The following is a 22,405-nucleotide window of genomic DNA, read 5'->3' as shown; positions in this document are numbered from 1 at the left end:
ATCATGCTTACTCAACCAGGGATATGGTACATGGAGGCAGAGGGCCAAGGGAGAACTATAGCTACATAACCTTCCCTTTGTCCAAGGAAGTCAAAGAAAAACAATCATTCCTACTAAGGGGCAATTTCTACATTGGCCTCCCTAAGAGAGGGTCCCAGTGGCAACCTACTAATATAGTGCTGAGTAGGAAGAATGATGAAGATATTGAAGTTGGTGGTTTGCTATAGCAGAGGAAAATAGCATAATAGAGGAGAAAGAACACTTGCTAAGGAATCAGGGGATCCAGATTCAAATGCTACCTCTGATTCTTATCACTTGTGTGATACTTAGCTTCTCTGGACCTCAGTTTCTTTGTAAAATGATGGGGTAGAAGTATACCAGATGGCCTCTGAGTTCTCTTCCAGTTCTAGATCTTTGAGGGGGCTGGTTATGCCAGATATAAACTTCTGTGATCTTTAATTAAACTTTGTTCTCCATCTATTAGATAAACTCCTTGAGAGCAGGGACTATTTTTTGCCTTTATTTGTATCCCTAGGAATTTAATAAATGCTTGTTCCCTTTTTTCTTTCTCACCCCAAAATCTTACAAAAGCCACATAGATTTTGTTTACCTTCCCATATTCCCCCTCAACTAGATTTTTAACATTTAGAGATTGAATTTCCTGTTCTCGTACTCATCTAGGACAAGACGACACTACTATGGTTGGATCTGTTCATTTCTTGTCTTACTGAACTACAGCTTTTAGCATTTGCACAGTGTCATGACAAAAAAGTTACTATTATACCAGCACTACAAAAATTACTTGGGCTATATCAGCTCACAGACAATGAAATAAAGTTATATGTGTAGAGTTGTTGTTATATAGCTATATGAAAAGATGAGAAGTACATGGTTTGTGTCAACATAGAGACATGTGAGTATGAAACAAGGTTCTGTGGCAAAAGTTACTATTATGTAATTATATGGGAAAAAACCCATAGGCTATTTATAGAAAATAAGATTATGTGGGATAAGTATGTTTTCGCTGATGATAACTACCTAAAACATACTTATGAATGCAAGGATTCATTTATTCAATACACTTTGTTTTAATTTTTAATTTTATACTTTTTTTTACATTACCTTTATTTCCAATACATTACAACTCCTTCCATATCCAGCAAGACTTCAGTTAAAACAAAAGAAAGAAATAGAAAAAAAGCAATTCAGCAAAACAAATCAACTCAGATTTCCATATGGGGTTCTATACTTATTCTCCCTCATGCAAAGAAAACATTCTGTTTCAGATGCTATTATATTTTAGGAGAAATGTACAGTCAATGTTTAACCTTTATTGTTTGTTTGTTATCTGGGGGAGGGGAAAGAGGAGGGAAAGAGAACTGAAAGGGAAGAGAAGGAGAAAATTTTGGAACACAAGGTTTTGCAGAGGTGAATGTCAAAAACTATATTTGCGGGGGCAGCTAGGTGGCGCAGTGGATAGAGCACCAGCCTTGAATTCAGGAGGACCTGAGTTCAAATATGATCTCAGACACTTAACACTTCCTAGCTGTGTGACCCTGGGCAAGTCACTTAACCCCAGCCTCAAAAAAGAAAAAACAAAAAACAAAACTATATTTGCATGTAGTTGGAAAAATAAAATAGTATTTAAAATTTTTTAAAAAGAATTTACTGTCAAGCTGGAAGGAATCCAGAGGAAGACAACCATAATTGTAAATAACCTCAAGTATATACCATACAAGGATTAGTTGATGGAATGGAGGAAAAAAGAAGATATAGGTACATAGTAACTGTCTTCAAGTATTTGAATGACCATGACATGTGGAAGAGAGATTATTCATTTTGCAACTAGGATCTAAAGGGGGGAATTATGGTCAAACAAACCTGGGGTAGACAGAAGCTCAATAGAGCTGTCCAGAAGGGAAACACCAGGCTGCTTCAGGAAGTAGAAGGCTCCTTCTCATCAGAGGTCTTCAAGCAAAGGCTGGATGGCCAAACACTCATCAGTTATATTGTGGAAAGGATTCTTATTTAGATAAAAGATGACCAATGACTTTTAAGATTCTTTGGCAGGCCATAAAAAGAGAGAGGAAGACTCAAAAATGGCAAATATGGGAAACTGGGTAAATGGGTGCGGCAGCTACAGATATCGTAAATTCACAGCATATACCAAGTACAGTCAAGTCTATTAAAAAGCTTGTTTTGAAAATGAGCATTTGATCTACCCCAATTGATATATGAGGAAGTAAGCAACAAATAGTTGAGTCTAATCCAATTTGTAGAATGCTAGACAAAAATGATTTCTGTTTTGGAGGGCGTCGAGTAAAAATCCCCTATTAATATATTTGTTTGACAGGTTCCTGCTCTTCAGTCCCTTTGCTTCCGTAGTTGGGAATATTTTACATTTCAGCTGGCATCATTCTTTACCAGCAAATCCTAACCTAGTCAGGTACAGGAGGGTGGATCCATGCCATGGCAACAGAAACACAGCCCTGGACTTTGACCATATAATCCTATGACACACAACAGCATCTCTCAGACTTTTATTTACTCCCACAGCTGCACTAAGTCCAGAAGCATATACATCAATCACCACCATGCTCAGAAAGGTCAATAGAACTTTTATACTTAGTTCCAGCTCTCCATGCCCTGACTTTGGACTTTGGCTTTTTAAATTGCTTAACTATTCTCCGCCTCTATCACTTTTTATATCTGCAATGACTCCATTTCCTGTTTCATGAAACTCCAAATTCCAAGGTCTAGGAAATATCTCTGGACTAAATTCAGCCAGATATAAATTGCTCCCAGACAATCATTATACCTCCATGAAAATACATACCCAAGCTTCAGAAAGTAATATCACAAAAGATAGCCTTTTTAGTACAGCAAATGTTAAGTAATAAATAGCAAGGTAGGGAGGTAGCATGGGGTGGAAAATTAGGCGGTAGCCTAGGAGTTTAGAATTGTGTTGGAAGCCCAACCCTAATAATGATTGGCTGGGTAACCATAGACAATATGAACTGGACATAAAATGAAGAGAAAGAATGAAAGGGAAGAGGGAGAGCATTCCAGGCATGGAAGTAAGTCAAAGCTTGGCTTGCAATGGATTATTTTGTGGTGGAATAGTACAAACACCATCTGGGCTGCATTGGAGAGTCCGTGAAGAGGGAAATGGAGTTGGAGCCAGGTTGTGAAGAGCTTGAAATGCCAGAGAGGAGTTTGTATTTGATCCTAGAGGTAATAGAGAGCCACTGCAATTGATTGAGCAAAGGAGTGACCTAATTAGATGTGTGCTCTGGGGAAATAATTTTGTGAAAGTAGGAAAGTGTTCACAAGAGTGAAGAGAAGGGGACAGATAAGAAAGAAGCTTTTTATTATATGGATATTCAATCAATAAGCCCCTTCTATGTGCAAAGACTGTTCAACTTTTTCATTTCCAAATCCAAAGATCTCTTCTAGGTTAGGTTAAATTATTCAGAGAGCTTCTCCTCCATTCATTAAAAAAAAAAAAAAAAAAAATTAAGTCATACAATGTATCAGGCACTGTGCCAAGTGCTGGGGCTACAATATAATTTTGTTCTGATGGAATTTATATCCTTTTGAAGAAGAAGTAACATTTATACAAATAAGTCAATTCAAAATTTATAAAGTTCCACTTACTACTATGTGACATTGAGCAAGTCATTTAAATTCTCTGGGTCTCAGTTTCTTAATCTGTAAAATGGGTTGGACTAGAGTTACTCTAACAGTGGTTCTAGTTCTAAATTATCATCCAGACTATGTCCAAAGGGCTATCAAACTATACATGCCCTTTGTTCCAGCAATGTCTCTCCTGGGTCTGTTTCCCAAAAAGATTATAAAAAGGGGCAGGGGACCCATATATGCAAAAATGTTTGTAGCAAACTTTTTTTTTTATTGGCAAGGAACTGGAAACTGAGTGGATGTCCCAATCAATTGGGGAATGGGTGAATAAGTTATGGTATATGTATATTATGGAATATTATTCTTTTTATAAGAAGTGATCAGCGGGATGATTTCAGAGAGGCTTGGAGAGATTTATGTGAAGTGAATACAACCAAGAGAATATTGTACACAGCAATATGTTGAAAACTATCTTTGCCTATATTTTAAAAATAAAAATCTATAATAAAAAAATAAATTTATCATCCACAGGATAAGGTCATTTTAGAAGCAAGAAGGGCTTAATGGCATTTGAGATGAGCTTCATAGACAGGGATTCCAAGAGGCAGAAATGAGGAGGAAGAGCATGAAGAAGGGAGAGTGAGAATACTGTGTTTGGGGAACAGCAGATAGAGCAGTGTGCCAGCCACACTGCTGGCAGAGAGGTCGAAGGGGAAGAGCTGAGCACAGTGGTATCCCTCAGGTGTGTGGGGGTTAAAACATCATCTCACCAGCCACCTCACATAATCTCTGTTGTTCTGATGTGAAGGAATAAGGCAGGGAAAGGCTTATTATATAGGAATGCCACTTCCTTTTAGCCTTTACAAAGTCCAAGAGGTTCCCAGTTATAGAATCCATATGGGAACTGTTTGCTAACATGGCATCTGATGGGGTTGTAGAAGTCAACTCCAGAAAAATGAGTCCTCACATTTCTGCAACATTTTTCTCACAACTACCCTCTGAGGCAAGTAATATGGTTATTATCCCCATTTTAAAGAGGGGTTAAATAGTCTCTCTCAGATTGCATGATGAGAGTTATTGCTGTATCATCAACCCCTTCATTTCCCAGATGAAGAAACTTGCATGATGAGAGTTACAGCTAAGAATATCATCAACCCCTTCGTTTCCTAGATGAAGAAACTGAGTCACAAAGAGGGCATGAAATTTGCTTCAGATCTCACAGGTCCAAGCTTCCCATTTTACAGATGGTCAAACTGAGAGCACAACAAAGGGGCTTGTTCAAGGTCACATGACTTAGCAGCTAAGTCAGAATTCATACACAGTATTTCTTACTCCATATTCAGTCCCCTTCTTTTTGGGGGAGTTCTCACTGGTTGGGCAATTCCACCAAGGAAGCCAACTAATCTTTATGCTGGATTACTAGACAGAATTTTCAAGAACTGTGAGGGCATCCTAGCTTCAGTTTGTCACAAGTTACTCACTGGGAAGATACTCACCTACCTGCTGGTGTGGTTTCACCCACCATCTCATACATGGCTGTGAATTAAATATTATATGATCAAAAGGTTGGTGGCATTTAGTCATTTAGTTCAAGCCAAATAGGGAAAAGCATAGAGAGAGCTGGAAGAAGAAGGAAGTCATTTTCTCCATGAGTCTCCACCCAAGAACCCAAGTTGATTTTGATTGCAGAATATAGAAATGACACAAAGTGGAAACAGGTGTGTCCAGGCAGTATTTCTGGTCTGAGACCCGCTGACAAAGTCCTTTATCTTGACTAGTACTGACATCACCCAGCAAGTCTAGACAGATTTTCATGAACACATCTTAGGACATATGGGACGCTAATAAGGTACCTGCTACTGAGAAACAGGAAGGTGAAAGGTCAGATCTCTCTACCTACCTAACAGGTGTCTAGCAAGCTTCCTTATCTGGCATTCTGGAGACACCCAGCACCTACTGCTTGTATAAGGAGAGAGAACTCAGTCAGGACTGATGGGAATATTTGTTTCAAGCGGTTACTCCAGTTGACTAGGAGAGGAAGGGGAAAAAGTGACAGGTGGGTAGCAGAGAAGAGACATCTTCAGAATAATGTCTTACCATTTTCTGCCTTGATAAGGAAAAACAGAAACATTTAGTAAATAGTGATCAGCCCTAGTAAGTAAGTGAATAGGAGACTCCCAAGAATCATAGACAACAGGTTGGTCATTGGTTTTCCTATTCCTATATTCCCTTAAGAAAAAATTTAAGTATCATCTCACTTATTTTTCTTTTAAAAAAAAAATGTCATCTTCCAATGACTCTCATTTATCCAAGAGAATGTTTCTTTGTTAAGGAAAGGAAACCAACATGTTGGCCATGTCCAAAACTATGTCTCATTTTGCAGCACCAAGCTCGGGGCATTTTCTTGGACTGTCTACCATGCCAGGAGGAAGCTCTCCTTTTCCAAAGGTTTCACCTGCTGACCTTCATAGATATTCTTTTAAGTTTCTTCTTAAATACCTTCTTTTACTAGAGGCTTTCATGGTGAAAAGTCCACTTTTCCATTTCATTTTCCTTGGATTCTCAGCAGACCTAACTTGATCTAAGAGTTTTCATTCTATGGTGGTTTCTTAACTGGTACTGGGCTGAACCATTTTGTATTGCTTAAGCCTTATTATTACACCTGTTTAGCCTAATCAGTTGGATCAGTAAGAGCAGCTTTCTGAGTAATTACCACGTACTAGAAGGCAAGACATCTCAATACCCCAAGAGTGAAAGTCTTGGCTGGCATTTTTGACTGGGATGCACATGCTCAGATTATTTAGTCCCTGCTGGGACAGTCACTCTTTAGGGCTGTGTCCTTTCTAGTGAACTGTTGGATTGGCCTCCAAAAACAGAAAAGTCAGAATCCCAGAACCACAGGTTTATCTTAGAAACTCATCTAGCTCAGAGGAATCAAACCAGGAACCAGTTTAGCCTGCAAAACTCTCAAGTGCCTCCTGAAACAGATTAAAATATAACGGGGAAATGTTTAATAAAATAAATGAAAATACAGTGCAAACATTAATTTGTGTTTTTCTAAATCAACATGGGCTGCAGAAATCCATTTCTTTTGGAATTTGACAGCACTGATCAACCCCCTCATTTTTACAATGAAGTCTTTTGTTGTGGTTGAAGTGTCTCCAATTTTTCTTGACCCCTTTGGGGTTTTCTTGGCAGAGATACTGAGTGATTTTCCATTTCCTTCTCCAACTCATTTGACAGATGAGGAAACTGAAACAAACAGGGGTAGGTGACTTGCCCAGGATCACACAACTAATAAATAAATATCTGAGGCCACATTTGAACTCAGGAAGATGAGTCTTTCTGACTTCAGGCCTATACTCTATCCCACTATATCACTTAACTTCCACTGTGAAGTACAGAGAAGTTAAAAGACTACTTTAAAATCTCATAGATCTTCTGTGGCAGAGCTGAGATTTGAACCCAGGTCCTCTGCTTCCAAATCCAACCCACTTTCTGCTGTACAGTTTTAGAAGTGACCTAATTCATCCTGGATTAAATTTTCCTAAAAGCTCCCTGAGCCATCAAGAGCTCCATTGGGGAAAAAAAAACAAAAAACAAAAACCTTCTGTCTCCTGAATCAACCCATTCTGTCTGTGCTCACTGTAATTTTTTCTTCTGCCCCTCTATAGCTTCTCCCTATTGACTTTAATTCTTCCCTTTAGGGCTTGAATGATGAATGAATGTTCAAGGAGAACTTGACAGCTCTTCAAAACCTACAGTCATCTCTCATATTCCTCTTCTAAGTTATATCTTGTCCAAGATAAATAACCTTGATTTCTTTAACCTTTCTGTGGATAGCATGATCTCAAGGTCCCTCATTGTCTTAGCTGCTTTGTTTTACATACACTCCAGCTAGCCAATTTCCTCCCAAATTTGTGGGACCCAGAACTAGAACTTCAAACCCGATGATGGCCTGACTGGGACAAAGTAGAGCAAAGCTGACACTTCTCTCTTCTACGACAAACTTGTTATCATATAGCCTGTGATTTTACGAGGTATTTGACTACTAGCTTGCACATTTGACTCATGCTGAGGTTTTAGTCAATCCCCTAAAACTCCCATATCCTTTCCCTATGAAATGTCAAGCTGTAGCTCCGCCATCTTTTATTTGTTGCATTCGTGATGTTAACTTATTGAATCTAAGTGAAGGATTCCATGTTGATCTCTATTTATTTCACCATTCACCCAACTGGTAGGATTTGAGATCTCTGACCCTGAATTCATTCCTCTCCCACCAATCCTAAGTTTTATCATTCCTTAGACTCACAGAGCTGGAAGGAAGTCTACAGATTATCTAATGCAGCTTCTTCTCTTTATCCATGAGAATTTAAGTCACATCAATGGTTTAGGACTAGGACTGGCATCTATTAATTTTTAGCTGTCTTTTTTCTACTCCAACAAGAATTCCCTGCTTTGGGGCTAAATGTCTCTTGGGGCCTTTGTCATAAGACTATCTCTAGACCTGGCCCCTTCCTGCCAGAGGGGGATGGGAAAGACACCTAGGCAGTCTCATTCTCCTTGGCTGACCTCTTCCTACTTGAAGGGGACTCTTTGTACAGGGAGGGGGAAGAGAAGACATTCCTTCCTACTTTCTTCATCGGTTTCCTGTTCTTCCCTGCCCAGCCTGCAGGGATAGGAGACTAACACTATTCAATTAGCTCCTCCCATTGGTCTCCAGGCTAACACTCTAGAGACACCACCCTAAGATCAAACCCCTTGAGATAATAACTCTCCAGAACTCATTCAGCAATCATTAATAGCTCTATACTTTCCTTTCTAGGCCTTTGACCTCTTATCTTTTTGCCTATCCTTTCTGCCAAGTCTCAGTCCAATCAATAAACTTGCATGAGCCATACATGCCCTATCCATCCCAGTGATCTTGAATCCCAGGCGGTCATGACACAAATTCTATTCTCCTTCCCTTACTCCCTTCCTCCTTTCCTCCTCAATTCTACCTACCCCAGCTCTCTCCAATGTGGTACTCTAGAACTGCCCACCCCTTCCACCGTACTCTGGAATACTGCTTGGTAGGTAACAAACCTACTTTCATATTAAATGTTTTCCTTTCCCACTCCTTTTATCTTTTGGCTCTCACCTGGCTCTAGGAATGTGGTAGTAAATGTTTAACAACAAACATCCGACCCCATTCAGCCCCCAAAAAGTACCCATCACATATTTCTAAATCTAATCTGCATTATTACAATTTTCTCCAGCACTCTAAACAATCAACGAAACAATGAGTCAAGCCCAGATTTGTAGCAATTGCAGATTTCTGAGGTAGAAATGCTTACAATGAAATTTTAACAATTGCTCTTGCAGGACAGTTTGAACTGGTCTTAGCATACCCCTCCTTCCCTAGCTTTCTCCTGGTGAAGTAACCTCTCTGGTCACTTTTTCCAGCACTAGAGGCACTCTGGTCATTCTCAGACTCACTGGTTGTGGAATTATGTGTTGGAATTCTTTGTTCCCCCTTACCTTCCAGGTATCCTCCATTATTCAGTAAGCTGTGTTCACTCTAACCATATCTAGCACCAACCTTCATATGTCCTTACGCGGACTCTCTGTGCTGGACCTATGGTAGAACATTCCTAGCTCATATTGGTCTGATCAGCTACAGTTGGACACACTGTTCCTTGGCCCCAACATAGGGATATCATTTTAGTACTCTTCAAAAACAAAAGACAACAATCATAACCATCTATCATTCAATCAATATTCTGGTGCCTGTTGGTCTATTGACTTCCAAGAGACTCATTTCTTTCTTTCATGAAGTCAGTTCCTGGCTCATGGTCTTTCCTCTCCAATTCTTTTTTTTTTCCCCTGAGGTAATTAGGGTTAAGTGACTTGCCCAGGGTCACATAGCTAGGAAGTGCTCAGAGATCACATTTGAATCAGGTCCTCATGACTACCGGACTGGTGCTGTATCCACTGCGCCACCAAGCTGCCCCCTCTTCTCCAGTTCTTGACATAATATTTCAGTTTCCATATTGATGGTTTCTCAAATGCTTACTTACCTCTCATTTTTTCAACATGCTTTCTATGGCCCATATATCCAACCCACCTCAGCTACACACAGAAATGGACCTATATATTCTTTTCCCATTTTAATTGATTTTGAGTTCCAAATTTTTTTCTCTCTGCTTCCCTCACCTTTCTTCTCCCCCAAACAACACAACAATCTAATACCAGTTATATATGTACAATCATTTTTCTTTTTTTAAATAATAGTTTCCAACATCCATTCTTGCAAAGCATTTTATTTCAAAATTTCTCCCTGCCTTTCCCCCACTCCCCTCACCTAGACAGCAAGTAACCCAATATGTTAAACACGTGCAATTCTTCTATACATATTTCCATATTTATGTTGAACAAGAAATGTCAGATCAAAAAGGGGAAAAAAATGAGAGAAAATAAAATGCAAGCAAACAACAAAATGAGTGAAAACACTATGTTGTGATCCACACTCAGTTCCCGAAGTCCTCTCTTGTTGCAGATGGCTCTCTCCATCACAAGTCTATTGGAATGGGCCTGAATCACTTCATTGTTGAAAGAGCCATGTCCAAAGTTAATCATCATATAATCTTGTTGCTGTGATGTACAATCATTTTAAACTTTTCCATATTTGTTATGTTGGGAAAGAAAAATCAGGACAAAAGGGGAAAACCACAAGAAAACAAACAAAACAAAACAAAAATGAGAAAATAGAATGCCTTTATTTATATCCATAGTTCTTTCTCTGGATGTGGATGACATTTTCCATCCCAAGTCTAATGGAATTGTCTTGGATCATTGTATTGCTGAGAAGGGTCCCGTCCATCATAGTTGATCACCATACGATGTTAATCTTACTGTGTATAAAATATCCTAGTTCAGCTCACTTCACTCAGTATCAGTTATGTAAGTTTTTCCAGGCTTTTCTGAAATCAACCTGCTCATCATTTCTTATAGAATGATAATATTCCATTATATTCGTATACCAAAATTTATTCCCCAATTGATGGGCATCCATTTAATTTTCTTTTCTTTTCTTTTTTTTTTTTTTTTTTATTTTTACATTTCCAGTATCTGGCACATAGCAAGAACTTAATGTGCTTTGTTATTAACAAGTCACAGTACATATAAATCAAGTTAATGGTAGAGCTGATCTAGAACCCATGTATTCTGCTTCAAGGAATTGCAGCATTTTTTTTTTTTTAATAACAAATGTTCTACTTTAATTGTATCATCCTGGTTGAATATAATTTTTTTTTAATTTTTTATTTTATTTTATAATTATAACATTTTTTGACAGTACATATGCATGGGTAATTTTTTACAACATTATCCCTTGCACTTACTTCTATTCAGATTTTTTCCCTTCCTCCCCCAACCCCCTCCCCCAGATGGCAAGCAGTCTTATATATGTTAAATATATTACAGTATAATTTAGATACAATATATGTGTGTAGAACCGAATTTTTTGTTGCACAGGAAGAATTGGATTCAGAAGGTAAAAATAACAGTTTACATTCATTTCCCAGTGTTCCTTTTCTGGATGTAGCTGGTTCTGTCCATCATTAATCAATTGGAATTGGATTAGTTCTTCTCTATGTTGAAGAAATTCACTTCCATCAGCATACATCCTCGTACAGTATCATTGTTGAAGTGTATAATGATCTTCTGGTTCTGCTCGTTTCACTCAGCATCAGTTGATGTAAGTCTCTCCAAGCCTCTCTGTATTTCTCCTGTTGGTCATTTCTTATAGAACAATAATATTCCATAACATTCAAATACCATAGTTTACCCAACCATTCTCCAATTGATGGACATCCATCCATTTAATTTCCAATTCCTTAGAAAGGCATACTTTTGACCCTGCCCTCACCCACAATTTTGTATTTGTGCACTTAAAAAATTCCTCTATCTGCTCACAATCTGTTGTCCTTCCATCTCTCCCTTATAACCCCAAACCCTATTCTGTTTTCATTCTGACCTTCTAACCCTCACTTCCTGATTTTCTGACTCTCACTCTTGCAGTTGCCCCCACTAATAAAAGAACTGCTATAAATATTTTTGTGCTTATAGGTTCTTTCCTTTTTTTTTCTGTCTAGCATATAGATCTAATAGCTGTATTGCTTGATCAAAGGCTAACAATCTCTTAATTGCCAAATCTAATTGTTTTCATTTTTCTTGAATTCTCTCCAGCCTTTATCATTATCATTCATTCTCTTCCTTTAGATACTTTCTCGTCTTAAGTTTTCATAACAGTTCTTTTCATTCTCTTCCTACCTATCTGATCAGTCCTTTAGTCTCCTTAGTTAGGTCATATCCTGGTCCCGCCCTGCTAATGGTGGGTGTGACACAGGATCCAGTAAGGAGAGGAGAGGTCAATAGGTGATTCAATTGTTATCTCTTTGCAGATGATTCTTAAATCTACTTATCCAATCTAAACTTTCTCCTAATCCCAAAACTCTCCTAAACTCAAAATCTCAGATCTTGGATTTATGGAGCTGAATGTTTTATAGACATCTTAAACTCAACACATTCACAACCAAATTCGGCACCCGAAAATTCTCCTTTTCCCACAGCTTCCTCATTACAATTAAGGAAACCACCATCCTCTCAGTGTCTCAAGCTTGAAATCTAGATGTCATCTTCAGATCCTCCTTTTCTCACCTTCTATATCCAGCTGGTTGTCAAGGCCTGTCAATTTTATGTTCATCTTCTCCCCTCTGACACAAGCCTGATTTACACAGCTGGACTATTGCAATAGTCTGTTGGTGGGTGTGCTTACCTCAAGTCTTCCCACTCCAATCCATTCTCCACACAGTTGCCAAAGTGATATTAAAACACAGAATTGACCAAGTCGTTCCCCAATTCAATAAATTAACGTGGTTCTCATTTCCAGGATCAAACACAGAATTCTTTATTGGGTATTCAGAGTCCTTCATCATCTAGGCCTTTCCCAATTTTCCTATACCTTCCTGCTGCATACTGTTCTATCTAATAACACCTCATTATTCCATGAACCAAACACTTAATTTCTTAGCTACAGGCATTTTATCTAGCTGTTCCACATGCCTAGAATGCTCTATGTCTGCCTCCTGACTTCCTCCGAGTGCCAACTAAAATTCTGTTTTCTACAGGAAGCCTTTCCCAATCTTTCTTAAAGCTAGTGACTCTTCTGTTAATCTCCATATTTAGCCATGTATATTGTTTATCTGTTGTTCTTACACATCTCCATTAGATTATCAACTCCTTGAGGACAGGGATTATCTTCTTGGTTTTGTCATCTAGAGAGTTTAGCACACTGTTGATGTTGTGTGTGTTTCAGTCATGTCCAATCCTTCCTGGCCCTATTTGGGATTTTCTTGGCAAAGATACTGGGGCATGGTTCACCAATTCTTTTTCCAATTCTGTGTTCTATTCCCTTTGACCCTAACTACTTTAGTGTGCAAAGTAGGTACTTAACAAATGTTTATTGACTAATTGACTGAGAGATATTTCTGGGAGAAGAAACACATCTTAGGAATAAGACTTTATTGGAATATTTATTTTTGGACTTGTTCGGAAAAGCTCTATTAATAGTAGTAATTACTACTTAATAGTAGTACCTACCTACTTAATAGAAGTAATAGTAATTACTAGTATTTATTAAAGTTTTCAAAGTGCTTTACAAATATCAAATCCAATTGATCCTTACAACAATCCTGGAAAGTGGTGCTATTGATTATTGTCCCACATTCTCAAGGAGTACATTATTTGGAGTCAAGGCACAATGTATCTGACTGTGGCTGATCAGACCAATACAAGCTCTAACTACAGATTTGGGGTAAGTACAGTTATCCCTTCCACTTTGCAGTGGTTTGGGGCATGGCAGCCCTGGTTCTTGAAAATCCATTTAAAATTCTTGGGCCTTTCCTTTGTACTAGAGAAGAAATCTGAATTTCATGGTATGAAAAGATAAAATACGCTATTATTATATAATACTATCCATATATTTACGCATTTCTGAGTTCCTAAACTTTTCCTATGTCATCTGCTGGCCTTCATGAGTTGTCTGTGGCTTGCACAAAACTCCCCCCATTCCATGCCCATTTAAATTCTTATGCCAACTCCAGATATATGGAAACCTTGAGGGGGAAAGTTGCAGTGTGGAAAGGAAAAGTATACTTCACATGAACATTTGGAATGGAGATGTTTATTCCCATTTTACAAATGATGAAACTGAGGCAAATAAAAGTTAATTGATTTGCCCAGGATCATTTGGCTATACCAGTATTCTATCTACTGGTATGGCCACTCTCCTCACCATCACCCCCAACATTCTTTATCTCCAATCTTCAAGCCAAATAAGGCTATTTTATTAGCAGGTGTTTAACTAGAACTTGTTGAATGGAATTCCCCTCACTCATTTCTTTTACAAATTGTAGAAATATACATTTAAAGATTCCTTGACCTATAAAGAAGTTATGCTTGTCAGGTTCTTTAAAGAGAAAATTTAGTACAAGTTGCCAGAATTTATAGCTAACTTTAAAAATCTTTTTTATTGAATTATCAGCATACAGAAAAGAGTTGATATGTCACAGAGCAATTAGAACTACAAGGTTTTCTAGGCAGAGCAAAAGAAAGCATTGATAGCTTAGTGGGTAGACATCATATAAAGTACATATTTTTATATAATTGGAAAAAACAAACAGACCAGCTAGGCTCTTGGGGGAAAAGTTTCTCTCATCAGTTACATTATCTTGTTTAATGTAAGAGTCTTGGAGAGTAAGGAAATATACTGTATCTTCTTCCCACTTATCTATCATAGTGGTAGCCAGTGCCAAAATGGATAAACCCAAATGGCCTCAGCACATGATTTAAAATCCATTAATAAGGAAGGAATGGATTTCAGAGGAACAGTAGAGTTGATAAACAATTTAACTCGGTGTGCAGTTGGCTTTTCTCCTCAGGTTTTTTAATGAAAAAAGAAATTCACATATTTAGGCTTTTTTTTTTCCCCCTAGAGACTTTGAGGAAATACTTTATTTCTTAATTAAATAAAATTTTCATAAAAATGTATTTAATATTTCTGATTTTCTATATTTATTTGTGAGGTTTATACATTAACACTGGATCAATTTTTTTGTGAACGTGGAAGAGAATAGAATTGAGAAAAAAGTTTCTATTGCCATTAGATATTCTCCAGAGGTCCATCATATATAACTTTTTGAAAACTATTCAGGACCTTCATTTTTTCTTCCCTTTTTGGGGATTAGATTTATCTAAGAGGAATAAACTGAGGTTTCCATTATTACACTTCTATTGTCTATTTCTTCCAATAATTCAATTAATTTTCCTTTAAGAATTTGGATGCATATAGACATATATTTAATACTGATATCAACTCATTATCTATGCTACCTTTTAGCAAAATGTAATCTCCCTGTTTATCTTTTTAAATTACATTTATTTTTGTTATGACAAAATCCCATATAAATGTCACCTATTATAGAGCTATGCCCTGCTAATCTTAGTTCCCTTCTTCCAACTTTGTGGCTCGTTCCTTAGATAATGAGTTAACCTTTATAAGGAGTTTTATTTCTAGGATCTTCTAAGCTAAAGTGACCTTGGAGATCATTGAGTGTAGCTTCTTCAATTTACAGGTGAGGAAAAGTAAATTTTGAGACTGAGTGTGTTGCTAAAGATTCTGAGGCTAGTAAGAGTGAAGTTCAGACAGAACCAAGTTGCCTTCCTTCTATGCCATGTTTCTTGGCACACACATGTTAAAAGGAAACAACATGATCTGGCCACTGGTCCTTCAACCCTACATTATAACCTTTGTTGCTATTCTATTGTATTCGACTCTGTGACTCAATTTGGGTTTGTTTGTTTTGGGCAGGGGGACTGGCAAAGATACTGGAATAATTTTCCTTCTCCAGCTTACTTAAAGATGGGGAAAATGAGGCAAACAGCATGAAGTCATTTATCTAGGATCCCATAACAAATAATAATCTGAGACTAAATCTGAATTCAAGAAAACTGACTCCAGGACCAGTGTAGCTCCTCCTATCTGTAAGATAAATGTCTACAGAATAAACAGAAAGTTCTGTTTTGCTTTTTATACCTCTTCCCTACCTTACCTCAATCTATCTTTCCAGCTTTATTGATGGTTTCTTCTCCTGCTACACACTCTGTTATCCAAACTGTCTTTCTCTATTCACATATTTGGTGCCTTTCTACTGACCTCCCTATCCTTAAGCATGAAATGCTCTTCCTCCTTATCTCCAACTCATATACTCCCTCACTTCCCTTAAGATGAAGGTCAAGCACCATCTTCTATGTGCAGCCTTTCCTGATCCACTCTTCCTACCTCACAGTGCTTCTCCTCCCAAATTACCTGTTTAGAATATCCCAAAAGTTTCAACTCAGTTTTAAAGCTCATATTTATAGATAGATGCATACATATATATTACATATATATAAGATGAAGAAAATACAGGCAAAATACTTAAATACAGTGTTCCAAAAGTCTCAGTATATTTTAACTTTAAGTTTAAGCTGTCTATATTATATTACTTAGCTATCTAAATATCTATGTTTTCCCTTGTTTTCTCCTATAAAATCTAAATTTTTTTTTTTAGAGTAAGGATTGATTCATTATATTTTTATTTCTAGCTTCTAGTGCTATATCTGACATATAGTGGGTACTTAATAAATGTTTGTTGATTAATGAGGATTTGGTATTCTGGGCATTATTTTAAGTGCTTATTAAACTTCTCCATCTGCTTCCATTTCCTCTTTCACAGTTTCAAGTCTTCAATCTCACAATGGGCAAGTTAAAAGTACAAAAATGTTATTGCTGGGTAAGTGTAAAACAAAGCGGTGGTTGATAAAAAATATTAAAATGGCACTATCTTTTGTCCTGCTTGAGGTCTACCATTGCACAGCCCCACCAGCAAAATATCTTCTAGGTGCAGTTGCCAAGAACAGTATTGCCTTATGTTGGCAAAGATCTTGCATTTTGTTTTTAAATAAGAACTTTTTATTTTTAAAATATATTCAAAGATAGTTTTCAAGATTCACCTTTGCAAAACCTTGTATTCCAAAAATTTTCCCTCCCTTCTTTCACCCCCCCCTTAGACAGCAAATAATCCAATCAATATATGTTAAACATGTATAATTATTCTATTTCCACATTTTCATGTTGCATAAGAAAAATCAGATCAAAAAAGGAAAAAAAATGAGAAAGAAAATAAAAAGGAAGCAAACATCAAAAAAGGTGAAAATACTATGTTGTGATCCACAATCAGTCCCCACAAGCCTCTCTCTGGATGGCTCTCTGTATCACAAGTCTATTGGAATTGGCCTGAATCACCTCATTATTGAAAAGAGTCAAGACCATCAGAAATAATCACATAATCTTATTGTTGCTATGTACAAAGTTCTCTTGGTTCTACTCACTTCACGTAAGTCTCTCCAGGCCTTTCTGAAATCATCTTGCTGATTGGTCCTTATAAAATAATATTTTATAACATTCATATATCATAACTTATTCAACCATTCCCCAACTGATGGGCATCCACTCAGTTTCCAGTTCCTTATCACTACAAAAAGAGTTGTTACAAACATTTTTGCACATGTGGGCCCTTTTCCCTTTTTTATGATCTCTTTAGGATTGCATTTTGTTTTAAAGTAAAAGTTCTTTCCTTTTGTTAAAAAAGGAGGTAAAACAGAATACAAGAAAATTTGCCTTGTTTCTGACATATGTCCAAATAAAATATCCAGAACAAACTTGGAGGAGGAGCTTGAACACCTGGAAGAGGGCTGGACCTTCCAGTTCAAAATTTGGAATTTATAGTCTATATAATTACCAGATATCAAGCTCCTTCCAGATCTAGAAGATAGTCTTAGGATTTATTACTGGGAGTGACATTAAAAATCATCTAGATCAATGATTCCCAACTTACAGGTGACAGCTAGCAAAAGTTATTTCAAGGCATAGGGGAATCTATATGCCTTTTGATTTTTATTTAACTCCAGTCTCTCTAATTCTACTCGACTCTCAATTTCTTTCTAGACCATGTCCCAGTAGTCTTCTTAGCTTGGAAGATGTCTAACCACCATGATCAAAAGCATCCTTCTTACTCTGGAAGATAGATGTATTCTGCTTTGATCTCACCCTGGGAGATTACCTTCCTCTTTTCTTCAGATTTTAAGGAAGAATTTAGGCCAGCCATAGTGTTCCCTTCATTTCTCTGAGCTGACTCTTGAACTTCTTCACTTCTTTGTCCACTGTTCCTTCTTTTCCCCCCATCTAACAGCTTTTAGGTGAGATGAGGTCTTCCTTCTGTTGGAATGTAAGCTAAGGGGACAAGGACTTTCTTTGTTTGCTTCTATTTGTTGTTACTGTAGTTCCAGCGCCCTAGCACTCAATCTTTTCCATTTGTATTCCCAGCTGTCATCAAAGTGACTGGTGCATAATAAATGCTTAATAAATACTTGTTGGCTTGACTCCAATTAATCCACTTGGCCAATATATAATTTGTCTAACAAACATCATCATTTGGATTTTTTTATTTCACTCCAACTAATAATATGCAGCTTTTTGGAAGTATGTAGACGATGTTGCAAAGCTTTTTAGTATATTTACATTTTACTCATAACATTAAAGTTGCTATGAATGCTTAAAAAGTTGTTGTCATTTTCTTGATAACCTGGTAACCTTGATAACCGGTAGTAATAATACTACCACAATCACCAGTGGTCTCGAAAGGTTTTTGTACTTAAAAGGGGTCATCATAAGCAGAAAGACCATGGATCTAGTCCAGTTTCCCTCATATTTACTCAAGTCCAGGTACCACCAAGCCTTAGGTCACACACCAGTGACAAGTCCCAGCAAGAAGGTGCAGGAAAACTGGGGGTGAGGATGGGAGAAAGAGGCGAAGAGGGGCTGGGGAGTAGTAAATTTTGACTACTTAAACCTCTTCTCAGGGATGCAGAGGAGAGAATTCCTGTTTCAGAAAGGGACCATGTGGGATTCACCTATGCGGAATCTACGATTCTTTAAAAGGCGGTCAAAACAAATTTCCCCAAAGGCTCAGATACCTATGAGTTTCTTACAAGGGAAGAAGGGGATCCCTGGCTCAGAGCTCTACCAGTGTGTAGGGATTTTTTTAAAATTTTAGTTTCTAGCAGATAATGGGGGGGGAAGGGAAAAGATATGGAGCGCTCCAGGGCAATGAGATTCTCTCCCTCACCCGGCCGGCTCCCCAAGACTGCCTCTCATTAGCATGTGACATACCGCTCGGAGTCCGGTCGCGTGTGGGCTGTCCCGGCTCTCCTAGGTGCAAGTACCAGACAAATGGTGAAAGATCGGAAGTTCACTTGACCCAGAGATGGGAAGTCGCTGCTCCGAGGGCTCCAAAGGGGAGTGATTAAGTTGCTCGGGGAGGGTAAACAGCCCCAAGTCCAGTCTCGGAACTCCAGCACAGAGGAGGAGAGAGAGCTCCGGGCTGGGCGAGGCCAGGCCATCCCGACGGGCTCATTGGCTCCACCCAGCGCAGGTGTGCGTGCGGACCAATCAGCAAAGCCGGGGGGCGGGTCCCTCGGGACTCACCTGGCTGGCCGCTGGCTTGAAGCCGCAGTATTGGCCCTTGGGAGTGACTGGGAACCTTTGATTCGGACACCTGCGCCGCTCGGGCCGCAGCCCCGTTACAGCCCCAGCTGCGGCCGCACCCCCGAACCTCCACCATGGGCGCTCATCGGAACTGGTCTCCCAGCCTTGTCTCTCTTCTCCTGCTGCTGCAGGTAAAGCCCCGGAGCGAGCGGGGAATGGGGCACTTCCCTCGCGGATAAAGGAGAGATGTAGGAGAACCTGAGCCTTCCCCCGGAGAGAACTTGGATTCTCCCCGGCCTCTCTCTCCACCCCGCGCCCCCTACCCCTCCTCGAGTCCAAGCCCATTCCTTTCGCTGATCCTTCCCTTCACCTCCCCTTCGCTCCCACGGGTCACCGAGTCCGGCACCCAGGACCTCTCGGGAACTGAAGTTTGGCTTTCGAGGGGCATAGCCGGCTCTCTTTCCGCCCTCGAGTTCGCGCCGTGCCCCCCGAAGGGGCAAGTAGGGAAATTCGGTTTTGGGGTGTTAGCGCCGATCCGGAGCCTCCCTCAGTCCTGGTCCCCCTCCTTTTTCTGGTGTTGGGGGGCTGTGGGGTCGGGAGGAAGCAGTACCGAAAGTTTTAGGAGAGCAATCTGAGCTGACCCTGAGGTCACACTGTAAGGAGGGGTGGAGTGAGTCTGGACTGGGAGATGAGCCTGGGGACAGCCTGTGTGTGTGAGGGGGAGGGGAAATCTCTAGTGTATTCCGGGTTGTTGGGAGGGGGCATTTCTGGGGGAGGGATGGGGGCAGGTTGGGAATCTTCTAAAAGAGAGTTAGGGATCCTGGGGATGTTTGGAGGGGGTTGATGGAGGACGGTGATGGAGTCGGTGACCCAGGGGTTCTGGCCGGATGAGTTCAGATTGCGAAGGGGGAGAATCACGCCGCTTTGATTTTGGAAGGATCCGGTCTAGGTTGGACCGACTAGCCCGCTTCTCCTCTGCAAAACTCTTGAGTCCCCTGGAAGCTGCCGCGGTTTTCGGGTGGGGAGGGAGGGTAGGGCCCAGGACCAGGCCGTCTTCACCCCCACCCCCATTGGGGCGAGGCTGGCAGGTTTCGGTGCGGGGGAGGAAGGTAATTCCCTCCAGCTCCCAGTCACCCCAAACCCCCCTTCTCCCCTCTCAGGTGTCGTTATGGCGTTGCGAGGACACTGGGCTTTGCCGTTCCGGCTTCGCCTCCGAAAGTTATACCTTCGAGGTGTCCCGGGCGCACCTGGAGCGAGGCCGAATCCTGGGCCAAGGTAAGAGGCCCGTGGGGGAAGCGGGGCGCTGCTGTTCCGGTGCCCAGCCCGGGGGAGTGGGTGGAGAATCTCAGACCTAGAAAGTGATCAGCTAGTGAATTGGGGGGCGGGAGCGGGAGCTGGGAAAGGACTGGCCCCCTCCTGTTTTGCATAGGGTTTGATGGAATTAACCTTTATACTAGTTCCCTGGGGTTGAAATTAACTCCTTTGTAAAAGAATCCATTTTCTCTTTGGAAATTACCCGCCCCCCCCCCCCATACATTAATTGAATTTGCCAAGATTTCTACTTTTTTTTGTTCCATGATCTTGTATAGAACCTAAATTAAGTCTTAAATGATTTTTAGAGCTTCCTCCCTTCCCCCATCTTTGCAAATTATTGTGTTTTTTTCTATTTAGGGATAAAAATGGAACTGATAATATTCTTATAGGTAGTAGATTTAAAAAAAATAACACCTGATGACTGACTCAGAGGAAAAGTATGTGAGTGAAGGTCATTTCTTGGGTTTATCACAGTGCTATCAGAATTATGTTTGAGTTTCATGTCTTGTTGGTCAACTGAGGAGGAAATTTGGAATATTATTCATTGGCTAAATGATTGAAATATGGTATCTTCCAGTTTCACTGTGACCACAGCGTGAGAGCTGATGTTTCACTTTAGTTTTCTCCAGTATTTGACCTTTTTTTTTTTTTTTTTAAAGGGATCTGATTATTTGTGTTGAAACTCCACACACCCCCCTCTCTGAGCAATTTTACAGTAACTTCGTTTTAGACAGTTGCTTGGAGGCTGACCCGTGGTCACACTGAGAGTTCTAAAATCTTACCCTAAAGCATTAGATTTGAAGTCCAAAATTTGAACTCATAATCTACCTACACTCGTTCTTTGTCCTTGCTTTCAATCAGTGTGCAAGCAAATTGGGAAGGCCAAATGTGAACTATTATGAAACAAATACAATTTAATAGTTCAATTTGATGATACAGCAAATGTAAGAGGAATTCAGAGGAAAGGAGTTCCTACACTAAATTACACAGGGACCTTAACTGCTAGGGAATGTGTATGTGAGTCTATTATATATAAAATATTGGCTGCACCTGGGATTTCATCAGTAAAGTAGATCAGTAGCTGATCAATTAGATCAACTTGATCTCTTTAGGCCCAGATCAATCAGTTTCCACTGTTACCTTTCTTTCCATTTCATATGATTGCATAAATGTTGGAAATTGAAAGGCTAGGAAGATAGTTGAAGAAAGGCTTCACACTATTTCTGTAGCCCTTAGGAGAATTGAAGTATTTCTCTTAGTACAGTGTGTATGTATATATATATATATATATATGTATATATATATATATATATTAGGGAGTAATAAATATTTGCCAGCAGCCTGGAATAGTCAAAGATTGAATTGTTGGAGGTAAAACAAGTCAGATTCTGAAGGACATGAAAGATTTTAATGAGGGAAAAGGAAACCATGTAACAAAATAAAGAATAAAAGGGAATATTCATTGTTTGTGGTTGGGCCAGAAAAAACAATTTTTAGCAATTTTACACCAATTTAATTGCCAGTTGCTTACTTTATAAAATTAGACAAAATAGTTCATTTGAAGAAGCAAACTCTAGAATATTGAGGGAATAATAGTGGAACAAAAATAGAAACAAAGGGAAATTGTAACTCCTTACCCCCCAACCCTTTGCAGCCTCCTTACATTTTTGCTTCAAGATATTTGCTATTTAGAAATACAACAGAGCATTATCATTCTTGTGGATAGTGAAGACTTAAGGCCCTTCCTTTATGGATTTAAATCTGGAAATGACTTAACTTCTTCTGGAGATACAAATATAAGCAAATCTGGACAGTCCCCTCTAA

The 22,405-nt window shown here is 39.3% G+C and overlaps 1 protein-coding gene and 1 long non-coding RNA gene across 3 annotated transcripts in view; one reads left to right on the top strand and one right to left on the bottom strand.

The window, feature by feature from the left end:
• The window catches only part of LOC141554342 (uncharacterized), a 42,590-nt gene extending 23,502 nt beyond the window's left edge, over nucleotides 1-19,088 (bottom strand). For both annotated transcript variants that reach the window (XR_012485840.1, XR_012485841.1), the window contains exon 1: nucleotides 18,953-19,088. This is a non-coding gene — a long non-coding RNA (uncharacterized LOC141554342). The remainder of the gene's footprint in view (nucleotides 1-18,952) is intronic.
• A 208-nt stretch (nucleotides 19,089-19,296) lies between these two features.
• Nucleotides 19,297-22,405, top strand: part of CDH1 (cadherin 1) — a 64,503-nt gene continuing 61,394 nt past the window's right edge. The window contains exons 1-2 of the mRNA XM_074286128.1: nucleotides 19,297-19,458; nucleotides 20,428-20,542. Of these exons, the coding sequence (XP_074142229.1) occupies nucleotides 19,402-19,458; nucleotides 20,428-20,542 (172 nt within the window). The 5' untranslated portion in view covers nucleotides 19,297-19,401. The remainder of the gene's footprint in view (nucleotides 19,459-20,427; nucleotides 20,543-22,405) is intronic.

This window comes from Sminthopsis crassicaudata, chromosome 2 (genome assembly GCF_048593235.1).
Source record: "Sminthopsis crassicaudata isolate SCR6 chromosome 2, ASM4859323v1, whole genome shotgun sequence".
NCBI lineage: Eukaryota > Metazoa > Chordata > Mammalia > Dasyuromorphia > Dasyuridae > Sminthopsis > Sminthopsis crassicaudata.
This window is presented reverse-complemented; position numbering and strand designations above follow the sequence as displayed.